General features: G+C 50.9%; 1 protein-coding gene across 3 annotated transcripts; it reads left to right on the top strand.

Annotated features, from left to right (window-relative positions):
• The first annotated feature begins 4,782 nt into the window (after positions 1-4,782).
• On the top strand, positions 4,783-17,714 carry RAB3IL1 (RAB3A interacting protein like 1). 3 transcript variants are annotated; one of them, XM_059848462.1, is made up of 11 exons: positions 4,783-5,189; positions 8,249-8,483; positions 8,668-8,763; positions 10,172-10,249; positions 10,826-11,041; positions 12,786-12,914; positions 13,002-13,114; positions 13,417-13,440; positions 14,737-14,836; positions 15,426-15,492; positions 15,836-17,714. In XM_059848462.1, the coding sequence occupies exons 1-11, from the start codon at positions 4,798-4,800 to the stop codon at positions 15,916-15,918; spliced, it is 1,533 nt and encodes a 510-aa protein (XP_059704445.1). In that variant the 5' UTR covers positions 4,783-4,797; the 3' UTR covers positions 15,919-17,714. The 3 variants fall into 3 exon arrangements, with proteins under 3 accessions (XP_059704445.1, XP_059704446.1, XP_059704447.1); XM_059848464.1 differs by lacking the exon at positions 4,783-5,189 and adding an exon at positions 5,285-5,656; XM_059848463.1 differs by lacking the exon at positions 13,417-13,440.
• Positions 17,715-22,792: the final 5,078 nt, after the last annotated feature.

The raw sequence follows: 22,792 nt of genomic DNA, 5'->3' as shown, positions 1-22,792 counted from the left end.
AAGAAAACCAGCAAAGTCTGGATTTTTGGCTATTTCAACCAAGCAACATCTTTGTCCTGGGTTTGGCTTTTTGGTGCTGCTCCTCCTTTGGGTGTCCCTGTCAAAACTTAGGTCCCTGAGTCCCTTTTTAAGGGTGGTATAGAGGAGCAGAGCTGTCCCTGTCCCCAGCTGCACAAATGACCATTTCAGTAAATCCTCATGTCTATTCCATATGGATTTCTGGTACAGAACTTGGAAAAGTAGGTTTTAACTGCCCCAGAGGTTGAACCCACAGGCTGCCCAGAAGAGAAAAGCATGCCCAAAACCCCCTACATTTTTGGGGCCCCTTACACAAAGCTGCATCTCTTCTCTGGAGATTAGGGCTTGAAAGCATTCAGGGAGATTCTTCATTGCGTAACTCAAATACAGATTCCCTTTTTTACCAAAGAAGGAAAACTCCAGCTCTTGGCCATGTAAATAATGGATGTCGCCCACCTCTACTCTGTTCTGCTCCTGTGTGGTTTATGGGGCTTTTCCCAGTGCTTTTCCCTCCAGCCCTAAATGGGTAAGGCACCTCCCTGCCCACCTGCCAGCCTGTGCTGGGCTGCCCTGGGATGTCACTGGGCAGCTGGCACATTCCATTAGTGGCTGAGGTCCGTGGTGGGAGGTGGCTCACTGGCACACTGGAGTCAGGATGGGCTGGAAGAGCCCACCCAGGGAGCTGGTACCTGCCACTGCCTGCAGCCCCTGCTCATCCCTCTGGACTAACCAACATACCTGGAAGTCGACTGACCTGGAATTCAGTTGTGGGAGCCCACAGCAAGCAAGATTCTGAGACATCAGGTGCATCACCCACCACAAACAGACCCTAGCAGGTATCGCAAAGACAGACAATGAGCAGACAGAGCAGAGGGATGGAGCCAGAGGAGGTCACGGATAGGCAGGAAGATGGATCTCTGCAGGAAAGAGTGATCCTCCTGCTGCTGTTAGGAGGACCAGATACTCACAGTCATGGGCTCCTGAGCCGTGCTGGAGGCTGGGGAGGTTTGGTCCTGCACGTGTCCCTGCTGGGTCCTTTGTGGCCTGGGCCACCGCCCGCATCCTCGTGCCCCCTTGGCTCATAGGGGGATTGGACCTGCCCCACACGGTGTGCTAAGGAGCCTGAGACCCACTTGGGAGCTGCAGCCGGTCACTTGATGCTGTAATCCCTCCTCATTACAAAAGAGACTCTGTTGTCTTTTGCCCCGTTCCCTCCTAATCTTCTGAGTAAGCCCTGCGTGTTTATAGAGGCGGCCGGAGGAGGGGGAGGCAGGGCTGGCTGCTCTGCTGCTGCTAACTCCTGGCACAGCCATGGTGGCTGCCAGAAGAGAGGCATTTTTCCTCTAATTCTTTCCTGTTTGGTCCCTCTCTCCGTGTCACAATCTTACAGGAACCCCAGGAGATTATGCAGGGCTGGAATTTTCCACCAAGGCTGTAAAACATGGTGGCTTGGGGGCTGCCCTCTCTTCCCTAGGTCAGTGAAACACCTGGTCCATGCTCTGCCTGGCTCTCACAGGATGTTTCGCTGTCATCCCTCACTGTCCCTGGATGAGTTTGCTACCTCTTCTGGCTGTGGTTTGGATGCTGAAAATTTCCACTCTGCCACTGGTTCTCTGAGACTCTTTCCATGTGTTCACTTTCTTTTGCTCTTGCTTTTCCAGTAGTGCTTGAGAGCTGTCACTGTGCTTGCTTGCATGACATCCTGGGAAACATTGGTCCTTGCCTTGCCCTCAAACTTCCACCAAGCCAGGGAACTCCTTCCCTCTGTCTTCTCAGGGTTCTTAGTCCCTTTTCTTCTCCTTCCCAATTGTGACTGCCCTTCTACCACCTCCTCAGTGCTTTCTGCTCAGGTCTTAAGGACATACCCCTTCCATAAGGCTCTGAATCAAAATCTTTAATGAACTGGTCTTCCATTTTTTAGGCAGCTGTGGGACACTGTAGAGAGGGAGTACAGGTCTGATCCTTGCAGGTAAGAGCAGCTGGAGACCCAGGCTCCTGTAATAACCAGTGTTATTCTGTATGCTCCTGTAATAACCTGTGCTATTCTCCTGTGCTTTGTCTTTGACACTTACTTAACATCAGTAGTTTGGATCAGTTTGTCCCAGCTGTAGTTTTCTCTTTCCTGTGACTGATCCTTGACAAGGGGAGTGGGCTGTTTCACTGCTCCTCTGGAGCAGCTTTTGCCTGGCATTGCCTGATGTGGGATTTCTGGTGCAGTCCTGGGAATTGCTACCAGTGGCAGGGAGAGCATGGTTTAAAATGTGGGATCAGTGCTCTGTGAAGGGACATGAGAGCAGAGGGACCCTCTCTGAAGGGAATGTGGTCCACTTCCAGGGCTGGAATTGCTGAGCAGGTAGGGTGAGATCTTGAGGGTCTTAGTGCCTGAACCCTCATCCCCACACACAGCAGGGAGAGACAGGTGAGACATTTGCTGTAGCTGTAGGGAGCAGTTTGGCTGCTCCTATGGACGTGGAACAACAACCCCCTGAGTGTCCTGCTGTTTGTGGAGGGACATGCTGGCATCTGGGGGCCTCTGCTGCCCTCCTCTGAGAGCAGCTCTGCTGGCAGCTTGTGTGCTCCACAGCTGCCCTTGGGACAGTAGGAAATATGTGTGGAATTGAATATTAAAGTAAATAACTGAGGGGCTACCAGCGTGGCAGAGCTGCTTGGATCTCTTTCCACATCTCCTATGGCCTCAGACCCTGAGGAGAAGGATGGTTTGAAAGCCTGCCTTGTTCAGCAGAGCAGGAAGCAAAGAGGTGCTGACACCCATCCTCAGAGCCCTGGAATCATCCTCATTTTCTCCATACTAAAGATGTAGAGATTGAATTGCTGTGCTGAGAGTTGAATCCCTGCTTTGGGAATGCCAAAGGGCTGCTCTCAATGCTGAGTTAGCAGCAGCTGGCTGGGAAAGGCACAGTGCCCTCCTTACTCTCTCCCAGAGAACAGTAAGTGCTTTTAGGGACAGCGGGTCCCAAAGCTTGGTGAAATCCCTTTCCCTTCTCCAGTTTCAGTGCTGGGATAGACACAGAGGCAGCTGGCATCAGAGGTGTCTCTGCAAACTACATTCTTCCTTGAAATCTGATGTAATTTTTAAAAAATTGAACTGGGAAGTGTCTGGGGAGATGCTGTTTTTTATGGACAGGATTTACTCAGAGGTTTGAACTGGCCAGAAATGTTTGAAGAGGATGCAGTGACCCTGCAGTGCTTTTGTGAGGACCCCCAGGCTTGTTCCCCTCATGCTGCAGAATTCCTCACTAATTCTTGCTGCCCTGGGAGCTGGGGTGCCTGTCCCTGTGCCAAGCTCCATCTGATCCTTTGCATTTTGCTTTTAGGGGCTTGGATGGTGACAAACCTCTCACTTTGCCTCTGATGTTGCATAGTTCAGTGGATATAGCATGAAAATGAAGGAAGGGTCCTTAGTGAGGACCCTCGTCTTTTGCCTTAGGTGGGGATTAGGTGCCAAAGGGAGGATCAAACGTGCTGGTGCTGGAAATCAGAGACCCCACAGGAGCCTTGCTGCAGCCCGTGCAGCCAGCTGAGCAAACGTGGCACAGCCAAGGAGTCAGCCAGAGGGACTGGATGGAGCCTGGAGTTTCAGGCCGTTTGTTCTCCTTTCCATGGCAATACCATCTGGTTTGAGTTTGCTGGGTAAGGGGTGTCAGCAAGTCAGATTCTGCTTTCCAAACTCAGAGATAATGCCTGTTCTTCCTTCCCTTCCCAGCCTCTGTCTGGCTTTCTTTTTCTTCTTCCCCTTTCCTTCCCCATAATTTCCCTTCCTTTTATTTCCACTTTCCCCTTTTTCCTTTCCTTTCCTGCTTCTCTTCTGGGAAGAAGAGGGGAGCACATGCTGCTCTCCCCCTTATGACAAGTTACTTTTTCAAGTGGCTGGGATTCGGCACATCTCTCTCAAAGCTTCCTGTCAGCACTATCAGTTCTCATCCTTCCTGCCTTTGTTGGCTCCTGAAAGCACTTCTACCTTTCTAATCTGAGGACCCTCTGTTGCTGCTGGCCAAGCCTTGGGAGTTAATAATTACAAAGACTAATTACATCTGGTGTGCTTTGCAGAGCTGAAGATCTTTCCCCTCCTCCCAAAAGTTCTCTGAAGATAGCAAAGGTTGCAGCCAGAGACACAAACATCCCGGACACTCCGTTCCCAGACTTCAGAGCATGGGCTTGGCCTGTGCTGTCCCCGTGGATCCCAGCCATGAGGCAGGGCTGGGCTGGAGATGACACAAACACCCAGGAGATGCTGGGACAGAGAATTGCTCCCTGTGTGGTATCCACAGCAAAATCCTGCAGTGGACATCAGGATCACCATGTCTGACTCTCCTGCCTCCGGCATTGGGTCTGTCCCAGAGGCAGAGGATGGACAAGCTGAGAGCAGGGAGGGAGCTGTTGCTGCGTGTGACAAAGGAGTATGGCTGCCTGGAGGGAAGCCCAGGGCAATGGCAAGGTAGGATGTGATGGGAAATGTCCTCTGAGGGCAGCAGCAGGTTTTGGTTCAAAATTCCAGTGCTGTCAATCCACAGGTGGCAATGGGATCCACTGTGGGACCAGGTGACAGCAGAAGTGGTTTGCCTGTTGGGTTCCGTGCCCAGTGCTCCCCTTGAAGTATAAAAACCCTGGACGACCAGCAGCCGTTTTCCCCCCAGCCAGATTTCCCCCATCCTTCCACCTTCCTGCGTTTACATCTCATGTTTCTCCTCTGTATTGGCTTTGTGTGGCACTGTTTTGGTAGCGGGGGGCTACAGGGAAGCAGAGGTCCACCGGCAGCCCATGGAGGGGCCCAGGCTGGAGCAGAGACATGCCCGAAGGAGGCTGAGGCCCCACAGGGAGCCTGTGCAGGGACCTGGCAGGACATGGGGAGAGAGGAGCCCGCGCTGGAGCTGCCTATTACTGACCCTGTGGAACGGACCCACGCTGGGGCAGTGCACGAAGAGCTCCTTGGAGAAGGAGGACTTCTCCCGTGGGAGGAATCCCACGCAGGAGCAGGGGCGGAGTGTAAAGCATCCTCCTCCTGAGGAAGAAGGAGCAGCAGAGACAGCAGCCCCCATTCCCCATCCCGCTGTCGGGAAAGAGGCGGAGGAAGCCAGGAGCGATTCCGAGCCGGGGACGAAGGGCGGAGCGGAGTTGTCGGACGTTTCCTTGCACGTCCTCACTGCCCCGCGGTGAGTTGATGGGTGACAAACCCCGCTAGCTGCCAGCTCAGCCCGTCCCGCCCGTGTCCGCAGGGACCCCTCGGGCCGGCGGCGCTCAGGGCGCAGCCGCGCCGGCATCACGTGGGCGGCGCGGCCGCGGCTGCTCGGGATCGGCTCCGGAGCCTGCGGGAACCGATCCCGTTCTGGCTCCTCCGGGCGCGGAACCTCCGGTTCTGATCCCTCCTGGCTCGGCTGCGGCCCCTCGGGCACGCATCCGGCGGCGGCTCCGGTTCGGATCCCTTCGGGCACAACTCCTACTCCGGCTCCTCCGGGCACTACTCCCGCTCCGGCTGCGGCTTCTCCGGGCGCGTCTCCGCTTCTCGCTCCGGCTTCTCTCCCGGGCTCCCGGTAGGGCTGCCCCGGCCATGGGCGCTCTGGCGGGCGCGCCTCCGCCGTGAGCAGCATCGGCAGCAGCGGGACCCAGCGATGTTGCGGGGGTAGGTGCGGGTCTGGACGGGGAAGGGGTGGCGTCCGTGTGCCGGGGCTCTGTGTCTCCGTAGAGTTTGTGTTGGAAGGGGTCTTAAAGTTCATCTTCTCCTGCCACGGGCAGGGACACCGTTCACTAGACCGGGTTGCTCCAAGCCTCGTCCAACCTGGCGGGGACACTTCCAGGAATGGGGCAGCCACGGCTTCTCTGGGAAATCCATTCCATCACCCTCACAGGGGAGTTGTGTGGAAGCCAAGTAAAGAGATGGAATACGGAGGCAGCAGCATCGCCAGATACAGGACTTGACATTTCATTGCTGAGGCAAAGACAAGGAACACCAATGTGTGTGCTGCTATAATATAATAACATAAAAATATAATAAACCACTGTCAGATGCTCTGCCAAACATTTGAGGGATGATTCTGCACACACATGGGATGATGAGCCACTCTGGACTGATACTGGTCCATGGTGGTGCAGGTCAGGCGTCCATCCCAGTGGGGATGGAAAAGTCAGGCCCTGCTCCCAAACCTGAGGGTAAGAGTTTAACCTGGAGAGAGCTGGAGGCTGCTTGCACAGGAAACAACCCCGTCGGATCAGTGCTGCAGGAAACATGTGGGGCCCGCTGGAAAAAGTGCAGATCCTGCACATTTTTTTGCTTTTTCTACAGAAACCAACTTTAGAAGGTTGTGGGGTGTTGGGGAATTTTTTTTTCTTTTTTTGTGTGTGTGTAGGTTTGCATTTCTTGTGTCAGTGCATGAGTCTTAGGATATGATCCATTTTTCCTGGAAAGACAGCTACCAGTCAGCAAGAGAGGGAGTGTTTCTGGTGGTGCTTTGGACTCTGGGATAGGATTTCAGAGCCCCACCTGGACACTGAGCAGAATCAAGCACAGCCAAGGCTTCTATAGGGATTCTGTTTGCATGGTGTGGAGAAAGAATGAGCTATTCCATTGTAGATGATTTTCCAGGATATGTTTTTGGCATTAGAGAGTGTGGGTGGGACTGTTTAATTCCTCCATATCCTCCAGTTTTCTTACGTAGTGCATGGAAATACATGGAAATATCTGTCTCCCAAGGCAACTTTCAGCTGAGAATTAGAGAGTCATAAAGGACCAACATTGTTTTTCCTTCCTGTGGGTTAGATTAAGTATATTTGTATCAGTAGACTGGTGAAATGTCTCTTTTCCTTGCTGCTTCTTTTATTTATTATTTTTATCCTCCATGCTCTGTTTTCCTTGCTCCTTTCTGGTGTGAATTCTTCCCAGTGTTCAGAGAGTTCTCCATGTGTGCTTTTCCACATGCTTTCCTATGATACCTGAGCTGATTTAGCTGGGAGCTGCAGCTTTGTTCCCTCTTTGGAAGGTGGCTGTGGACAGCTGTTGGTCTTGGACAGCTTGGGGGCACAGAAAGGGAGAAATTAGAGTGGAAAAGGTGATAGAACACTCTGGGACTGAGGAGATAAGTCCAGGCTGTATGGAGTCAGAGCAAGGGGAAAGAGTATGGCCTGGCTGGAATGCAGAAGAGGAAAACACAGAGATGGGGCAGAGGGAAGAGGAAAAAGTGAGCCTGAGCAAAAAGAGATGATGGCTGCTCTGCAGGAGAAGGTGGTGGGTGAGGAGCAGTGTCCAGGAGTGTGGGAGGAGGTGCATGAAGAGAAGGGCACCAGAGCTCAGCTAGAGCTTGTGAGCCAGAGATAAGCAGCAGCAGGTTAATCTGCAGGGCAGTGTCTGTGTCTGGGCAGGGTAGAAAACTTCCATGTGGGGAAGCCTTGGACACACTGTCCCTGCCTTCAAATGGAGGGAGATTCCATGGGGAGAGTTCAGTAAGGAAGAGGAGAAATACAAACACCCCAGTGACAGCAGTGCCCTGCATGCAGGCACTCAAATGATGTTTTCCATTCCTAAAACTTCTCCAGCCTCTGTTAATTTGGGAGTTGACAGAGCCCTACTGAGCACTGGAGTGCAGTGTCCTGGGTCACTCTTCTGCTTTCTTCTTTCTAGGACGTCTCTGCTTGCTGGCCACTGAAACTGAAAAACAGGGCTTCCACTCAGCTTGGGGAAAATACACTGGTTTAGACAGCTCTGTGGGGGATTTTGGTGGGAAATAGGTGGGAAAATAGGTTAAAAATCGGTTAAAAATAGATCTTTTCCTTCTGAAGCAGATGCAGCGGGTAGAGGAAGGCTGGGTTGGCAGCAGAGAGGAATGGGTTCTTTATATAAAGAATGGGAAAGCTGCATTCCTTTTTTTTTTGTTACTTCAGTGGGAAAGTCGGACCTTAGGTCTACTGGGTGTATCCTGGAATCCTAAAAATCTATCTGCAGGGTGTTTCTCTTGGACAGCAGGTGAGAATGGGATCCCTGGAGGAGCTGTCCTTTATTCTGGTTATCCTGGGTTAATAAGGACACCCTGCCAAAAGGGTAAAGTGCTTTCATAGGGTTGCAGGGCAGAGGAACAGGTGCAGCTGTTGCTGCCCATATTCTTCCCCATCACTCTCCCTGCCTCATTCCCACTGCCTGTGTCTGGGGCTGGATGTGTTATGAGTGTTGGAAGAAGGCTCTGGATCATCCCCATGCTCATTTTCCCTGTGCTGTTACCCCCAGCCAGGTCAGTTTGGAGGAAGAGAGCCAGAATCCACCCTCTGTGGGACACTGGAAGCCCCTGATGCCATCCAAAGGTGACAAGGAGGAGCCAGAGGGTGGATGCCAGGATGCTGGAGGTGTGCATGAACCCCAGTCCACGGAGCAGCTCAACGTGTCCCGGCTGCGCAGTTCCTCGGTGGAGATCCGCGAAAAGGGCTCAGAGTTCCTGAGAGATGAACTGCACAAGGCACAGAAGGTGAGCCCCAGGGTTTTAGGGAACTCCTGGGGAGGTTGGCACAGTTGGAGCAGAGGAGCCTTTCCTGGAGGTGGTGACAGGAATCTTGGGTCATGGATCAGGTGCTAGGCTTGGGAGGAAGGGCTGTAATTGACAGGCTGGAGCAGGGCATCAGCATTCCTATCCCTCTCCATTTCCTCAACAGGAGCTGAAGCTCAAGGACAAAGAATGTGAGAGATTGTCAAAAGTCAGGGAACAGCTGGAGCAGGAACTGGAGGAGTTAACAGCCAGCCTGTTTGAGGTACACCCCCTTCCTTTCCCATCATGTCTTAAGCTAAGCCTACATCCAGCTCCTTTAAGACAGGCTTTCCCTGGACTTCCAGCTCTCCTCCCACAATTTCCTCCTCTCCCTTGTTGTTCTTTCCCACTTGGAGAAGCAGAGCTGACCAGTGGTGCAGGTGCAGCCTTTACCTGGATTTCCTTCTCCTTCTAGGAGCTGTGGTGTTGCATAAAGAGCACCGTAGTTATGGTCCCAAAATGTGGGAATGCCTGGAGCTGGAGCCAAGCATAGCTCCCAGTCCCTCTCCATGCCTGCTTTGCAGTCTGGGCAGCTGCTCTGTCATAGAGAAGATTCCTTGGCTCATCCCAGCCCTTGGTGGGGGTGGGAACATGCTGGATGTCCTCATCCATTCTGCTCCAGTGAGTGTCCAGAAGGCTTGTTAGTTGTGGGTTTTGTTTTGGTAGTTTTTTGTTGTAATGGGATTCTTGCCAAGCTGTATCCTGGCAAAATCCTATTCACCAGCAGCTCTAATGTCTGGATCTGTCTGGATAATGAGGAAAGCCAGAGCCCATCTATACCTTTGAAATGCAGGGCTGTGAGAGCCAAGGAAGCACTCCCTCCCAATTTTGGCTGCCTGAGCACAGGGTGATCTTGGAGATCATGTAGCCAAGGGCTGTCCTCTTCCTTTGGTAGCCTTGGCTAGATGCTGTTTCCAGACTGCAGGGAGGCCCCAGCTGGGCTGCATCCCGCTCCCCTCTTCCTATAGGAGAAGCTTCTAAGCCAGTTTCCTCCATTTGGCCCCCACAGCTCCTGCTGTGTCACAGCCATGCCTGGGGCAGTGGGACCTGCTGCTCCAAAAGGGGAGCGGGAGCAAAGTGCAATAACAAGGCAGGCAGGAGCAGTGCCCTTACCATGACTGAGCAATGAGTGTGGATCAGGATCAGAGCCACAGGCAGCAGTCAGGGTCAGGAGCCAGTGCAGGGTCACCAGCGAGGCTGCAGTGACTGCAGGAACCAGGCTGAGGTGAGGCTGGAGTCACAGCTGTTGGAATAGGGGCATGCACAGCTGTGGTGTGGAATGGGTGGGTTCTAATGTCAAAGCAATTCCCAAGGGCAAGGAAAGGCAGGTCCTTGCTTCTGGCATGCTTCTCAGCAGCCCCTATCAGTGAGAGATGACCTTGGCCGGCTAAACTCCTTAACTTAGCCAGCTACACTCCTGGAAAGGGGATGCACTCCAGGCTCTGGCACTGGGAGCCTTCTCTGGGAAATTCTGAGGGAAGGCTCTGCACAGCTGAAGGAACAAACTCCCTGGATGGGGCAGGGATGTCTGTCCCCTTGCCTGGAACATGTGATGCGACAGACCTGGGACCTGCCTTGTTGGCTGTGTGAGCTGGGGTGCAGCAGGTGGATTAAAACTCTCTCTGGTGCAGGAAGCCCACAAGATGGTGAGGGAAGCCAACACCAAACAGGCTGCAGCCGAGAAACAGCTCAGGGAGGCCCGGGGCAAGGTGAGTGACTCTCTGTGACTTCATTTTTGGGGTTGATGTGGTGGCATCTCTGCCTAGCCTGGCCACGGGGCTGTTTTTTGGCTGAGCAGAGTGAAGTGCAGCTTCATCTCTCTGAGATGCTGTGGTACCTTTCTAGCAGACACTTGAGTGAGAGGGGAAAAGGCCTCACAGACATCCTTGCATTGCAGTCTCCTGCTGATCCAGCTCTCACTAGGGAAGTGGATCCACAGAGAAATAACGAGTTCAGTTGTTACAGCTCTGGGATGGAAGGATAGAGCAGGAACCTGGGGAGTTGGAATTTCCTGACATGGCTGCACCACAGGGCTGCTCAAATGGCTCCATCTTGAGGAGAGAGAAATTTCTTTGGAGTGATTAGCTCTGAAAAGAGCCTGGGACAAAAGGGGTAGATTCCCAAACAGCTGCTGTTTAAAATTCTGGATGATGGTGGCACTGGGAGTATGGGGAGAGGCTTTGTGGTTGGGCTTGTAGCTGCTTCCCTGTGGTTTCAATGTTTGATGGGATGCAGCAAACTGGAGCCCAGCAGGTGCTGAGGGTGACTCTTGCTTGTGTCCCCAGATTGACATGCTGCAGGCAGAGGTGACAGCCCTGAAGACACTGGTGATCACATCTACGCCGTCCTCCCCGAACCGGGAGCTGCACCCCCAGCTGCAGAGCCCTTCCAAAGCTGGCTTCAGGAAGGGCCACGGGCGGAACAAGAGCACCAGCAGTGCCATGGTGTCAGCTGCCAGCCAGAATGTGGCTCCAGAGCCTGTCAGCCGGGAGTGCAGAGAGGTGGGTCGGGGACATCCAGCCGGGACTGCAGAGAGGTGGGTCGGGGACATTGGCTGTGTTGGCCTCGGAGCCCCTCTGGGAGCTCTGGGCTTCCCACAGAGCTCTGTGGTCTCACTGAGCAGCTGTTTTTGCCCTGTTCCCTAAATTTGTGCTGAGGCAGGCACTGGAGGGCTTCCTTTTGTGGGGGTTTCCTCTTTGTCGGGACAGGAAGCAGTCAAGGGATCACTGAGGGGCAGATCCTGGGGGTGCCAGTGCTGTGAGCGGATGTGGAGAGCTGCTGAGCAGAAGCCAGTTCCACTAGCCAGATGTGGACACAGCTGTCCTGGGAAGCAAATAGGAGACACTTGGTCAGGAAAAATGAAACTGAAGAAGAATGTGCTGCAGGAATATGTCTCACTAGTGATTTTTTGGGAGCTGCAGCCTGTGTCATGAAGAGTTGTTGAGGGAACACAAAGGCTTGGTAAAGGTTTGGATCTGTCATTTCTTCATGGAAGCAACTTCCACAGGGTGGAGATCTCCTATGGTTTCAAATCTCAGGGCTCAGCCTCCAGAGTGCCCAATGTTATGTATCAAGGATGGGATGGTTTTTTGTCCCTCAGAATACTTATGGGAGAAGTGATAAAAGGGAACGTGGCATTCAGAGAGTTGGTATTCTATGGGAAAGATCTTAAATTGGGCCTAAAAATGGTAATTTCTGTTCCCTTTCTGCACCTCAAGCTGAAGTCTAAAGATGTGGCTTGTGGCCCTGTGGTGTCTTGAGAACTATGCTCCATTCCTGCAGGGGAGTACTTGAGCCTTTCTCTGTGTCTCATGTTTTTACCTTCCTCTTTGCCTGTCTCTCTAAACCTCTTCCTTCACTGTCTGTCTCTCCCACTGCCCTCCAAGTCTGGTTTCCCTGCTCTCCTCTCCCTGCTCCTTTGCATCCTCCCTGGGAAGGCTATCCACATCACCTATGAGCCAGGCTGGCAGGCCTTGGGAGCAGATGCTTCCTCCTTCTCCTCTTCCTCACGGCAGGTAACCAACCTTTGGGAATGGGTGGGACCCACCTGCCTCTCACGCTTCCAGCCTTTCAGTTCCAGCTTCCTTTTATGCTAATCTCCATTTTTTTTCCTTTCATTTTGTTTTCCTCCACTTTGTTTTTTACATCCTGTGGCTCAGAAGCTGTTGCTAGTCCCAGGTGAGCAGTCTCCATGGCACAGAGGATGTGCTGGAATCGGGACCTTTCCAGCTGTGTTCACTCATGTTCTTTGTGTTGCTCAGCTTAGTTTTATTTTTTCCTTTCAGAAGCTTTGTTCTGCTTGTAGGCGCTGCTCTGTGTCAGTCAGGCTGGTGCTTTGCCCAGTGCTCCATCTGAGATTTAAATGCCAGATCCCACAGAGTCTCCTCTTGCCCCTCATCATTCCTGCCACGGGTTGAGCATGCTGTTTGTCTATTCAGTGGTTGTGTGGTGGCTTTCCTGCAGCCACAGGAAGGAGGAAAAGCCACCTGGAGGAAAATGGGATAGAGAGGTGCCTGCAGGCTTCTGGCACACACAGCCCAGGGTGGCTGTGGCACTCTGGCACAGAACTGCTGTTGGGTGGGACACAAGAGATCCTTGGAGCCAGGCAGCCTCCCTCAGATGCTTCTGTGATGTCTGAGCCTCTCCAGCTGCAGAGCAATGTTTCATGGCTTTCCTGCATAATGTCTGGTGCTTTCTGACAAGGTATTTCTCCCTCTTCCTGCTCCTCTTGAACACTTGCTGCAGGTCGACTCCATTTTATTTGCTGAGTTCCAGGCCTGGAAGGAATCTCCAACTTTGGACAAATCCTGCTCCTTCCTGGACAGAATTTACCGAGAAGATGTAGGACCTTGTCTGGACTTCAGCAAGCAGGAGGTGAGTGCTGGAGAAGCAGGAGCAGCTGACACCTCTGGAGTGTTACCTTCCTGGAATTCATTCCTGCTCTCCCTTGTTTTGCTGCAGCTGTCGGAGCTGGTGAGAGTGGCAGTGGAGCAGAACACCCTCACCATTGAGCCAGTGGCTTCCCAGACTGTCCCTGTGGGGAAGGGGGCAGCAGAAGACTGTGGTGGCCCCAAGTAAGGACCCTGTCCCCCTGCCTTGTCCCCTCCTTGCTGCTGGTTTGTCCCCTGCTATGGAGTGGTGTGACAGGCTGCTTAGGGCCTCCTCCCCCTAGCAGGAGTGATGTGATATTCAAAAGAAAGAGGAGGGATTTTATTCAGATATTAAATTTAAGTCCTTTCTTACCTTCTGAGGTGTCCCTGTGACAGAAGGGATATGCAGGTTTCCTACCACTTTCCTACAAATTATTCCCCAAACAACCCATCCTGTGTTTATCAGTTTCCTTTTGATTTTTTAAATTTTTTTTTTGTCTTCACAGTGGCTTCCGGTCACAAATCGTAACGTAAGTGAAATATTTATTGTTCAGCCAGTGATCAAAGGTCTCTGGAGCATTAACAAGTCACTAACTCACTAACTCAGCACCATGTGGCAGCTTGGAGGTTTTTGCTGAGCTGACCTAACTCTTTAACTCTGAATTCCACCCAGGCAGGAAGGGAAGGAGCCCATCGGCAATAAAAGACCCAAAAGGAATTTGTTCCCTTTTTTCCCAGATGCAAAACACTGATTTTTATGGCTATTTGGTTTGTTTGATTGTGATTGCTGTGGTTTTACACCAAGTGGTCCTAATCAAGCAAGAGTCACTCTTTTCCAGGATGTTGCAATGCTCAAATATGTGGCTCCTTACAGGTATCTTGTTTACAAGGTTTTTGGTCATCCTGCACCTCTTGGGGATTCAGTCTCCTTAGGCTGTGTTAATATTTGGTAAATGATTACTTCTCCTTGCATCTGGACACTTGGAACCTGTGCTTCCACTCTTGGCTAATGTTTGCCTTGAGACCAGTGAAAAACAAGCCCAGGGACAAGCTCAAGAGCTCTCGGAAACATTTGCTTCCCTCTGCTGTCACCTCCTGTGGCTCCCCAGAGAAGGCTTCTTGCAGTTTGGGAGTGATGTTCTTCTTCCTGAGTCCCTGAGAAACGTGGTGATAACTGTGCACTAGTAAATTCTGCTTTATTGCTTTAAGTGCTGATGGGAATCATCTGCCTTGCAAATAGCAGAAGAAAAGGGAAGAAAATTAAGGAATGCTGCACCCCTTGCTGATGATTGTGTGGAAAAGGCTGTTTTTACCCTCTGAAATCTCAAAACTGGGAAGTCAAGCTCCTTTCCTGTCTGCCTGAGGAGGGGTTGGCTTGTTTTGAGTTCTTGGTGTGTGCAAATCCTGCTCAAATGCTGGATTTACCTGTTTTGAGGCCAGCTTTGGTGCCCAGCCAGTATGTTTACATCTCACTAGGAAAGCTGATACACTTGAGCCTGCCCTGGAATGTGGGGGACATGTGCAGAGACCAGGGGACATTGAAGCTCTGCTCCAGCCTCACTTCTTTAATATTTCTTGTGGTTTCCTCTGGGGCTGTGTGTCAGGGAAAAGGGGAAAAGGTGCTTTCATCTAAAATCTCCTAAACTTGACGCTTATGGAATATTTCCAGGAGCTAAAAAATATCAGCCAAGGAGTTATTTTTCCTTCTTCACGGTGCCTGACCTGGGGGTGGCTTCTGATCTCTCACTTCCATCTCTCCAGGTGGCTGAATTGCTGGATCTGTGCGTGCCACTGGATTGCTGAAGTGCTTTTCCCTTTTCCTGCAGGAAATGTGCTCTGAGCGGCCTCCCCAGGACCTGCAAGCACCGGATCATGCTGGGGGATTCTGGGAATTACTACTACATTTCCCCTTCCTGCAGGGCCAGGGTGAGTCCTTCACCTCCTCAGGGTGCCTTGACCCTCCACCATCATTCCATGCCCTGCAGTGGGCAAGTTTCTGAGGGTCAGCCCTGGAATTGAGGAAAAACTGTGGGATTTGAGGTCGCTCCTGAGGTTGAGGTAGCTCTTAGTTGGTGATTAGGGGGCAGATCCAGCTCTTCCTTCTGCTTTCAGATAACCTTCAGTGTGTTCACTTGCCATGATTTCATTCAGTACAGAGCTTTGATTGTTTGCCTCTATTGTTATTATTTAATTCCCCTTTGTAAAGCACAATGATTTTCTGCTCTTTGGAGGCTGTTGCTGTTCCAGTCAGATCCGTGCCTGGCTGTGGGAACAAACTGTCCTTTCTGTGGAGGGGAGGGAGAAGGTGGATCATTTGTTATTGTTGCTCTTGGGGCTCTTGTTCAGAGGAGGATTTTAGAAGTTAATTCTTTCCCGAGCTGCATTTTTGAAGAGCTGATCCCAAGAGTTGGTTTTTGTGCACGAGTTTGACTCATTTTCATCACTTACACCAAAGTAATGTCTCAAATCTTTGCTCCTTTTTTTTTTTCTTCCCCTCTTTCTCTCTGTCACCCAGATCACAGCAGTGTGCAACTTCTTCACCTACATCCGCTATATCCAGCAAGGCCTGGTGAGGCAGGATGGTAAGAGCTGGCTCCAGGGGGATGCTTTCTGTGGAGGTAACTGGGAGGAAATGGGAGGAGCTGTTTAGAGTGACAGGAGTGGGGTTGGCTGGGGGTGTCTTTGAGAAGCAGATAAATGACAAAAGAGAGGCATGAGGGGAGCATCTCTTCCTTCCTTATCAGCTTCCTGGGAGCTTTGCTCAAGGGTGGAGCTGGTAAGGGGTAACCTGGTGGGCCTGTCCTGCTTCCCTCCACTCAGGGAATGCTGGGAGCACAGCAGAGCAGGAGCTGGTGGCAGCTGTGCCCTCCTTACTGATTTTTTGGTGTTTTTTTTCCCCTTCTCTGCCCCCTTTGTGCTTTGCAGTGGAGCTGATGTACTGGGAGGTCATGCGGCTCCGGAGGGAGATGTCTCTGGCCAAACTTGGATTTTATCCCAGTGAGATGTGAGCAGAGCCCTGAACCTGGAGGAAACTGCTCCTGGAGGAAGGGCTTGGAGTGCAGTGCCTGTCCTGCTCCCTTCCACTTTCCCTTGGCCTGGAGCAAGGAGCAAGAGGCACAAGTTCCACCTTCAGCTGTCCCACTCCTCCAAGTGTGACTGCAATGCAGCTGCCACGCTGCCCCTGGAGCTGGGCTGGCCCTGGCTGCTCCAGGATGACCATCCATGGACTCTGGAGTCTCCTATATGCAGTGTCTATCCATTTTTTTAAAACCTTTTGTTTTTATATGCAGCCTGCTTTGGCATAACCCGAGGCTAGGCCTATACAGGGTGGGAATTCTGGATCTTCCTTGTGAGCCAGTCTGTCAGGACACATGCTGGCTGTCTGTTCCACTTGTTTTTTGGGATGGAGGGGGTGCTGTCCCTGAGGTCCTGCTGACCACAGCAGCCCTGAAAATGCCAGCAGAACACAATAATCTTGAACAGTTTGTTTCCAAGTACTTCCTTGTTCCTTTTCAAGGAGCCTGCAAGAGAAGCTTGTTGCCAGCGGAGTCACAAAGAGGGATTTGTTCCTGTTTTTGCTGGATGTTTGGCACTGGGTTATTCAGGCTGGGGAATGGCTGGAACTGTGCACCTGGGGCCTCCAGCAGAAGAAAGGGAACAGGGAAATTCCCTGACTCCCAGCAGGCTGCAGAATTTTTTCCCCTGGACTAGGGAATCTACTCGAGTTGTCAGAGGCAGATGCAGGACCCTGTGACAGTCCCTGGTGTGAAGTCCCCCATGATGCTTCTAAACATAAACCTTACCCACAAACAAGTCTTGGAGCTGTTCCTGCTCTTGGGGGAGCTTTGGGCAGTCCTGTTCCCTCTCTTCATGCAGAACCCTTGCCCCAAGTTGGGTTCTTTTTGTCTGCAGAGGGGGCATGCCCAGGCTGGGCAGTCCCAAAGCCCAGAGATTCCTTCCCAGTGTTACATCAGAGCCTGTCCACTGGGAATCATGACTTTTCGTGGGCTGCCATTCCCTGGTGAGGGAATCTGAGACCTCTTTGTGTGCCCATGAGGAATGTGGCTAAGGTTCCTGCCTGCCCCAAAATGTGCTGGGAGGGAGGGATGTCACTGGAGCTGTAGGAGTGCCCAGGCCTAACACATCCTGAGCCCAGACCCAGGTTTATTAAAGCCATGACAGTATTTTGTAGCTAATTAGCCTTTTTTTCAGTGACTCTGGAATCAGCTCAGCCATCACTCACTCTGGGGTTTCCACTTCTGACAGGGTTGTCACCCTGTCCCTCTGCTACCCTCAGCAAGCTGGTGCCCATCCTCAGCTCCATAATTCCATCCTCTCCTGAAGGATATTACAGTAGGAACTTGATTTTCTTCCACTGAGCTGCTGGATTTTGTCTAAGGGAGAGAGAAATAACACAGCTTTGGTTTTCCTAGCTGTGGATTTCAGCTCAGGTGAATTCCACCCCTGGAATTTCTCCCTGCATCCCTTCCCCCATCCTTTCTGTATCTCCATGTCTTTCTGTGCCGTGAGCTGCTACACTGCACAAACATTGCGGCACTGGGAATGAGATGATCTCTCTGACTAGGAGATGTTTTGGTTTGTGGGTTATTTTTTCCCCCTTGGTGTCACATTGAAAAGCACTTTGAGACAGAAGGAACTGGAGCAATGCCTTGTCTGAGGTTGTCTTGCATTTCAAAGCAGAGAACAATTTGTGAAGGAAAATGAAGTCACTCCGCTAGCAGTGGGATGGTTGCACCCTGCTCTTTCATATAGGAAAATAAACATTTGCTATTAACCTCTAAAAGCCTGGTTGGAGTTGGAGGGTTGGGGTGCTTGGGGTTCAAGAGAAAATTCTACAGGATGGGGTCTGGGGGTGCTTTTATTCATCAGAGCAGGTACCTGTTCTTCCTGAGGGAAGATGAGGCTTCTCCTGCTCGGTTTTGTCTCCTTTAATTTGCTGGCTTGAAGCACTGGACGGGTGCTGGGTAATTGGAGGATCTTCTTCCTTCCTCTTTCCTGATCAGTCTCCCCCTTCTCCTCTCGGCAGGCAGAGGTTTTGGGTCGTTGTGGTTTCACTAAAACCTTTTGCTGTCCTCCCTGCTCGGCTCTGCACGTTAACATGGAAGATCTCATCCCCTCTGGGAGATCACAGTGGGAGAGCTGTGTGCAGAAAGGGATTTAATTTCATTTTCAGTTAAAAAGCCTTGCAAGAATCTGGTTGTGCAGCACAGTCAGGCAGCCACGAGAGGGCACAGGCAGCCCAGGCAGGGACTGTCCTCCCTCCCTCATTCCCTCCCTGGGAGAATGGAGCATCTCCTGCAGCCTCTTGACAAGAAAACATTCCTGCAGCTTCCCTGCACTGCTGGGAAAGGGAATTGGGCAGCTGGAGAGTGGAAAGGAAAGAAAGGATTTGGATTTCTGTAAGGGATGGATGGTCAGGTGAGATGAGACACTGGGAATGCTTTCCTGAGTCTGGGTCTTTCGGTGGAATGTTAGCAGGGATTGCTGTCAGAAACTTCCCTGTGACACTGGCTCCTAAGCTTCTAAGGTATGAGAAGACATCATGTCCCTATTCCCAGCCTTTTCCACCAGAACTTTCCTGCTCTTTTTCCCCTCATAAATAAACCAGGGTTTGAGCAGAGTCTCTGGGTCCTCCTGCAATCTTCCTTGCACCTATTTGCCCCCACAAAGGGTCTGCCAGCCTGTCCTGGGCTGAAATAAAGGGCTTCAAAAGGATGGGAGTTCAAAGAATCTTCTTTTATAGATGTGTTTGACTTGATTTTATTTTCATCCCTGTTTCCCTCAAGTTTGGGAGAGAAAAGGGATATTTGGATGAGGGTGGAGGTTAGTGTTGTGCATGATGAGGTGCTTCTAAGCATTTGGATATTACTATTTGAGAAACTGGGATTTAGACCAGAGAGATTTGGTTGCTCCTGGCAGTTCCCTGTGTCTGCTGGCTGTGTCCTTTCCCTGCCTGTGGAATTACTCCAGCTTTGCTCAGGGCTGTAAATCAGGCTGTCTTTGTGCAGCTGGTCAGGCTGTCCCCACACGCCCACACACAGAGATGGATGGTTCCTGTTCCCAGGAGCAACAAATGAAATATTTTAATTTTTTTTATTATTTGCTCCAGGTGCAATCAAAGAATAAAGAAGATAAGCAGCTGGCCTTGGAAAAGTCAGGACTTTCCATGCTTTCCTGAGCTTCCTGTAGGATGAATCCATCAAAGTAGAGAGGATTCCGTGCAGAACAGGCAGCACTGGGCTAGCCATGGGGAAATTCCAGTCATTTTGGACATTCAGGGAGTGTGGCCCTGCCAGAAAAAAAGTCAGAAGTCCTGGCACAACTCTCAGTGTGCACGTGGCACCCACAGCTGGGGGCTGGCCAGCTCTGCCAAGGCAACCTGTTCCTAATAGGAGCAAATCCCTGTGGTGCCACCAGTGCTGGAAGCCAAAGGGTCAGATTGCTGTTTGTCATGTCAATATTCCCATGTTTGTGCAAGGCTCACTGGGCTGAGCTGGAAGGTCGACTTTAGCTAGGCTGAGAAGGCAGCTGGACTTCATGCTGGTTTATATAACTTCCAGAGAATGTTTCACCTCCTTTGGGAGTGGATTAGGATGGAAAGGGAATGTAGAGAAAATGAGACTCAGCCTAGTTGTGGGCTGGATGTGAGGGGAAGAGGGGAAAATGGCTTTGGAATGGCCTTAAGATGAAGGAGGGTAGATTTGGATGAGATATAGGAAGAAATCCTTCCCTGTAAAGGTGAGGAGGCCCTGGCACAGGTTGCCCAGAGAAGCTGTGGCTGTCCCTGGATCCCTGGAAGTGTCCAAGGCCAGGTTGGATGGGGCTTGGAGCAGCCTGGGACAGTGGAAGGTGTCCGTGCTCCTGGCAGGGGTTTGGAATGAGATGGGCTTTGAGATCCTTTCCAACCCAAACCATTCTGGGATTCTGTGATAAATCTGAGCTGCCAGTGGTGTCCTAGCTCAGGAGATGGAATAGCACTGGCTGGAGCGATGGAGCAGAGGGACAGCAGGGAAGGTTTAGGAAAGAAGAGGCACTCCATAGCTTTTGTTTGGCTTAATCTTGAAATGATTCCCCTTGTAGGAGAAAACATAGCTGCACAGGAAAAGCTGAGTCACTGACACAAATCTGGTTATTTACAAGTGACTCCAGTGATGGAAAAGCCATTTGTGCAGGAGTAGAATCCCAAAACAATTCTCCATGGGACTGTGCCAGAGGGGAGCTGAGAGAAGGAAACTGAAGGTGGAGGTGATCCCCAGGAAGTGTTGTAGTGGAAACCCCAGCACTCAGTCCTGTGCTGCTCACAGAGCTTCCAGGGATATCAGTGTGGGCACAGAGAACATCCTGCTAATTAACTCTGCTAATGCTTCTGGCTTCTGCTCCCTCTCTGGTTCTGGGGCTGCAGGCTTCCTTCTGGCAGATGTAGCCATGGGATTGGCTCAAGGACAGCTCCCTGCCCTTAATTCCTCTGGCTCACTGTGCTAATTCTGCTCTGTTAATCACCTTAGACTCAATTTAAGGTGCTTCATGCCAAAGGACACTTATGTGGGTCACAGCTTAGTGACACCTTTGCTCTTTCTGCACCAGCACCTGGACAGAGGTGACTTGTCCCTTGCCTTTGGTGACCTTCCCCTTTGTCAGGCCACCTATGCTATCTGGCAAAACCAGGAGGAAGGAGGGAAGCATCAATCCAACTTTCCATCAAACTGGGGGCAGTGATAAATAATGTCTCAAGAGAGCTGGAGCAGTGTCTGATGGTCCCACGGTGCTTTCAGACAAGGGAAGTTTTGCAACCACCCCAAAATCTTGGCAGCTCTGGCAGACATTAGTCCTTAATAGGAGAGGGAAATTGGGTTCCAAATCTGATTAATTTCACACTGGAATGATGTGTATGTGCAGAAGACCTCATGGGCTGTGTTTGAGTAGTGCCTGAACCAACTGAGTTGGGAAAACCCAAAAAACCATTTTTCTATTGTCAGCAGTTGGGCATTGCTGCTTTCTCCTCACTGTGCTGGTTTTAAAAGCCTGGCTTTACACATTCAAAATACACAAATGAGTTAAACCCTCTCTCACTGCAGCACGTGGGACTCATCCCTGTGCCAGCACCACCGCATCCAGGAGAGCTTCTCTAAAACCATTTACTAAATATTTCAGTAGAGACCTTTAAAACTGTTCCTCTCTGTTTAGAGAGACATTGCAGAAAGGAAATTGCTTCTTAATCTCTGCTGTTTTGTGGTTGATTCATTTGTGCATCATAGGGCAGAGCAGGCTCAACGTCTTTTTGCTTTTAATTCTTTAGTTTATGTAGACAAAACCATTCCCAGGGAATGGTTTGGGCTTGAAGGGATCTCTAAAGATCATCCAGTTCCTGACTTGCCCAGAAGCTTCTGCTGCACCATTCAAGCCCAGACATCCTGTTAACCGTGGAGCTGTTGATTTTCTGCAGGGATGTGGAGGAGTCATGGTGCTGGAATGCTGCTGGAACACTGTGGCTTCACCATTCCTTGCCCTCTAGTGCTGTTGGATTCCGTTTCACTCGCATACCTTCACCTAATCAGGTGTTCAGTTTTAGACTCAGTGAGCTCCAGCATGATGGGGAGACAAGAATGAGCAAGGCATGGAATTGGAGTTGGCAGCAGTGCTTTGATTTCTGGTCACACTTTATTTCCCCCTCTCCAGGGTGATGGTGAAGCACAGGCTGTGCTGCTTTGCTCCATTTGGGGTTGTGAGCGTGCCCGAAAGGTTTGTGGACATGCAAAGGGTGATAATTTCAGCTGAGTGATTTACCTGGAGATGCTGGACCAGGAACTGGCCCCAGCTGAGAAACCAGCAGCATCTTCAGCTCAGAACCCAAACTTCCAGGTTTTATTAGGCATCTATCAGCAATAAGGGAACAAAACACAGAGAAAGAGCAACACAGCTCCTATATTTTCTAGAAAAACCAACTGCTGCTTAATGAAGGCCAGGCAAATTGAGGCCAATTAATTTAATCAGGCAAGTGAACCAGCCACACCCATTCTGAGGAGCATGGGTGCCATCACAGGCAATTACTGTGATTAATCCTCTCATTGTCATCCCCACAGCCAGCACCTGGCCAAGAAGTTGGGGAGTTACCTAACTGTGCTCAGGAGGATGCTGCAGGCAAAGGTGGTGCTTCCAGGTGAGGATCCTCTGCTTGGCCTTTTCCCACTCCTTTCTCGAATTTCTGCTGAGCCTCCCTTGACCTGAGCAGCCTGGGCTTGACCTTCAAACCTCGAAGGTAGAAAAGCTCTGACACAGGATATTTTAGAACACATCATCATTCACTCCAGTGAAACTTGCATTTGTACTCTCTAACCTCTGGGGAGGGTAGATAACATCTTTATCTTTATTTTATATAATTATTTATTTATATAATTTATACTTATTTTATGTTCTGCTTTGGGGGAATTATTCACCTCCTGGCTCACTCTGGAATTCTGGATTATTCCCTTTACACTTTTTACATTGTGGTTTCCAAACGGATAAGTGTGTGGCTGGAAATGTGAACAGAATATTCACCTTACAGCAGCTCCAACAATGCCCTGTTCTGTAGAAACCCGAGGACAGAGGGATGGTGTTGGGAGGACTTCGTATGGAAGTGTTTCTATGTGATATTTGATGAATTTAGGCTAATTTTTCAATTAAATATACATGATAACGTGATATAACCCAGCGCAAACACTGGGGAAAAAAATTGAGGGTTTTTCAGAGGCTGAGCTTGCTGTTGTGTTTTTGGGTTTTGTTGGTTTTTGTAACAGAGTTTTAAAAACCCGTTGCAAGAAGGAATCTCACAAATGTGACTCCCCCATCCCTGGAAGTGTCCAAGGCCAGCTTGGAGGGGAT

Source organism: Haemorhous mexicanus, chromosome 6 (assembly GCF_027477595.1).
Source record: "Haemorhous mexicanus isolate bHaeMex1 chromosome 6, bHaeMex1.pri, whole genome shotgun sequence".
NCBI lineage: Eukaryota > Metazoa > Chordata > Aves > Passeriformes > Fringillidae > Haemorhous > Haemorhous mexicanus.
Note: the sequence above shows the minus strand (reverse complement) of the source record. Positions and strands in the feature narration are given on the sequence as shown.

Coding starts and splice junctions, on each gene's coding strand:
- RAB3IL1 (XM_059848462.1), top strand. CDS start 4,798: ATGGAGGGGCCCAGGCTGGAGCAGAGACATGCCCGAAGGAGGCTGAGG. Junction 11,042..12,785: donor TCAGCCGGGAGTGCAGAGAG/GTGGGTCGGGGA, acceptor CACTTGCTGCAG/GTCGACTCCATTTTATTTGC. Junction 13,115..13,416: donor GAAGACTGTGGTGGCCCCAA/GTAAGGACCCTG, acceptor TTGTCTTCACAG/TGGCTTCCGGTCACAAATCG.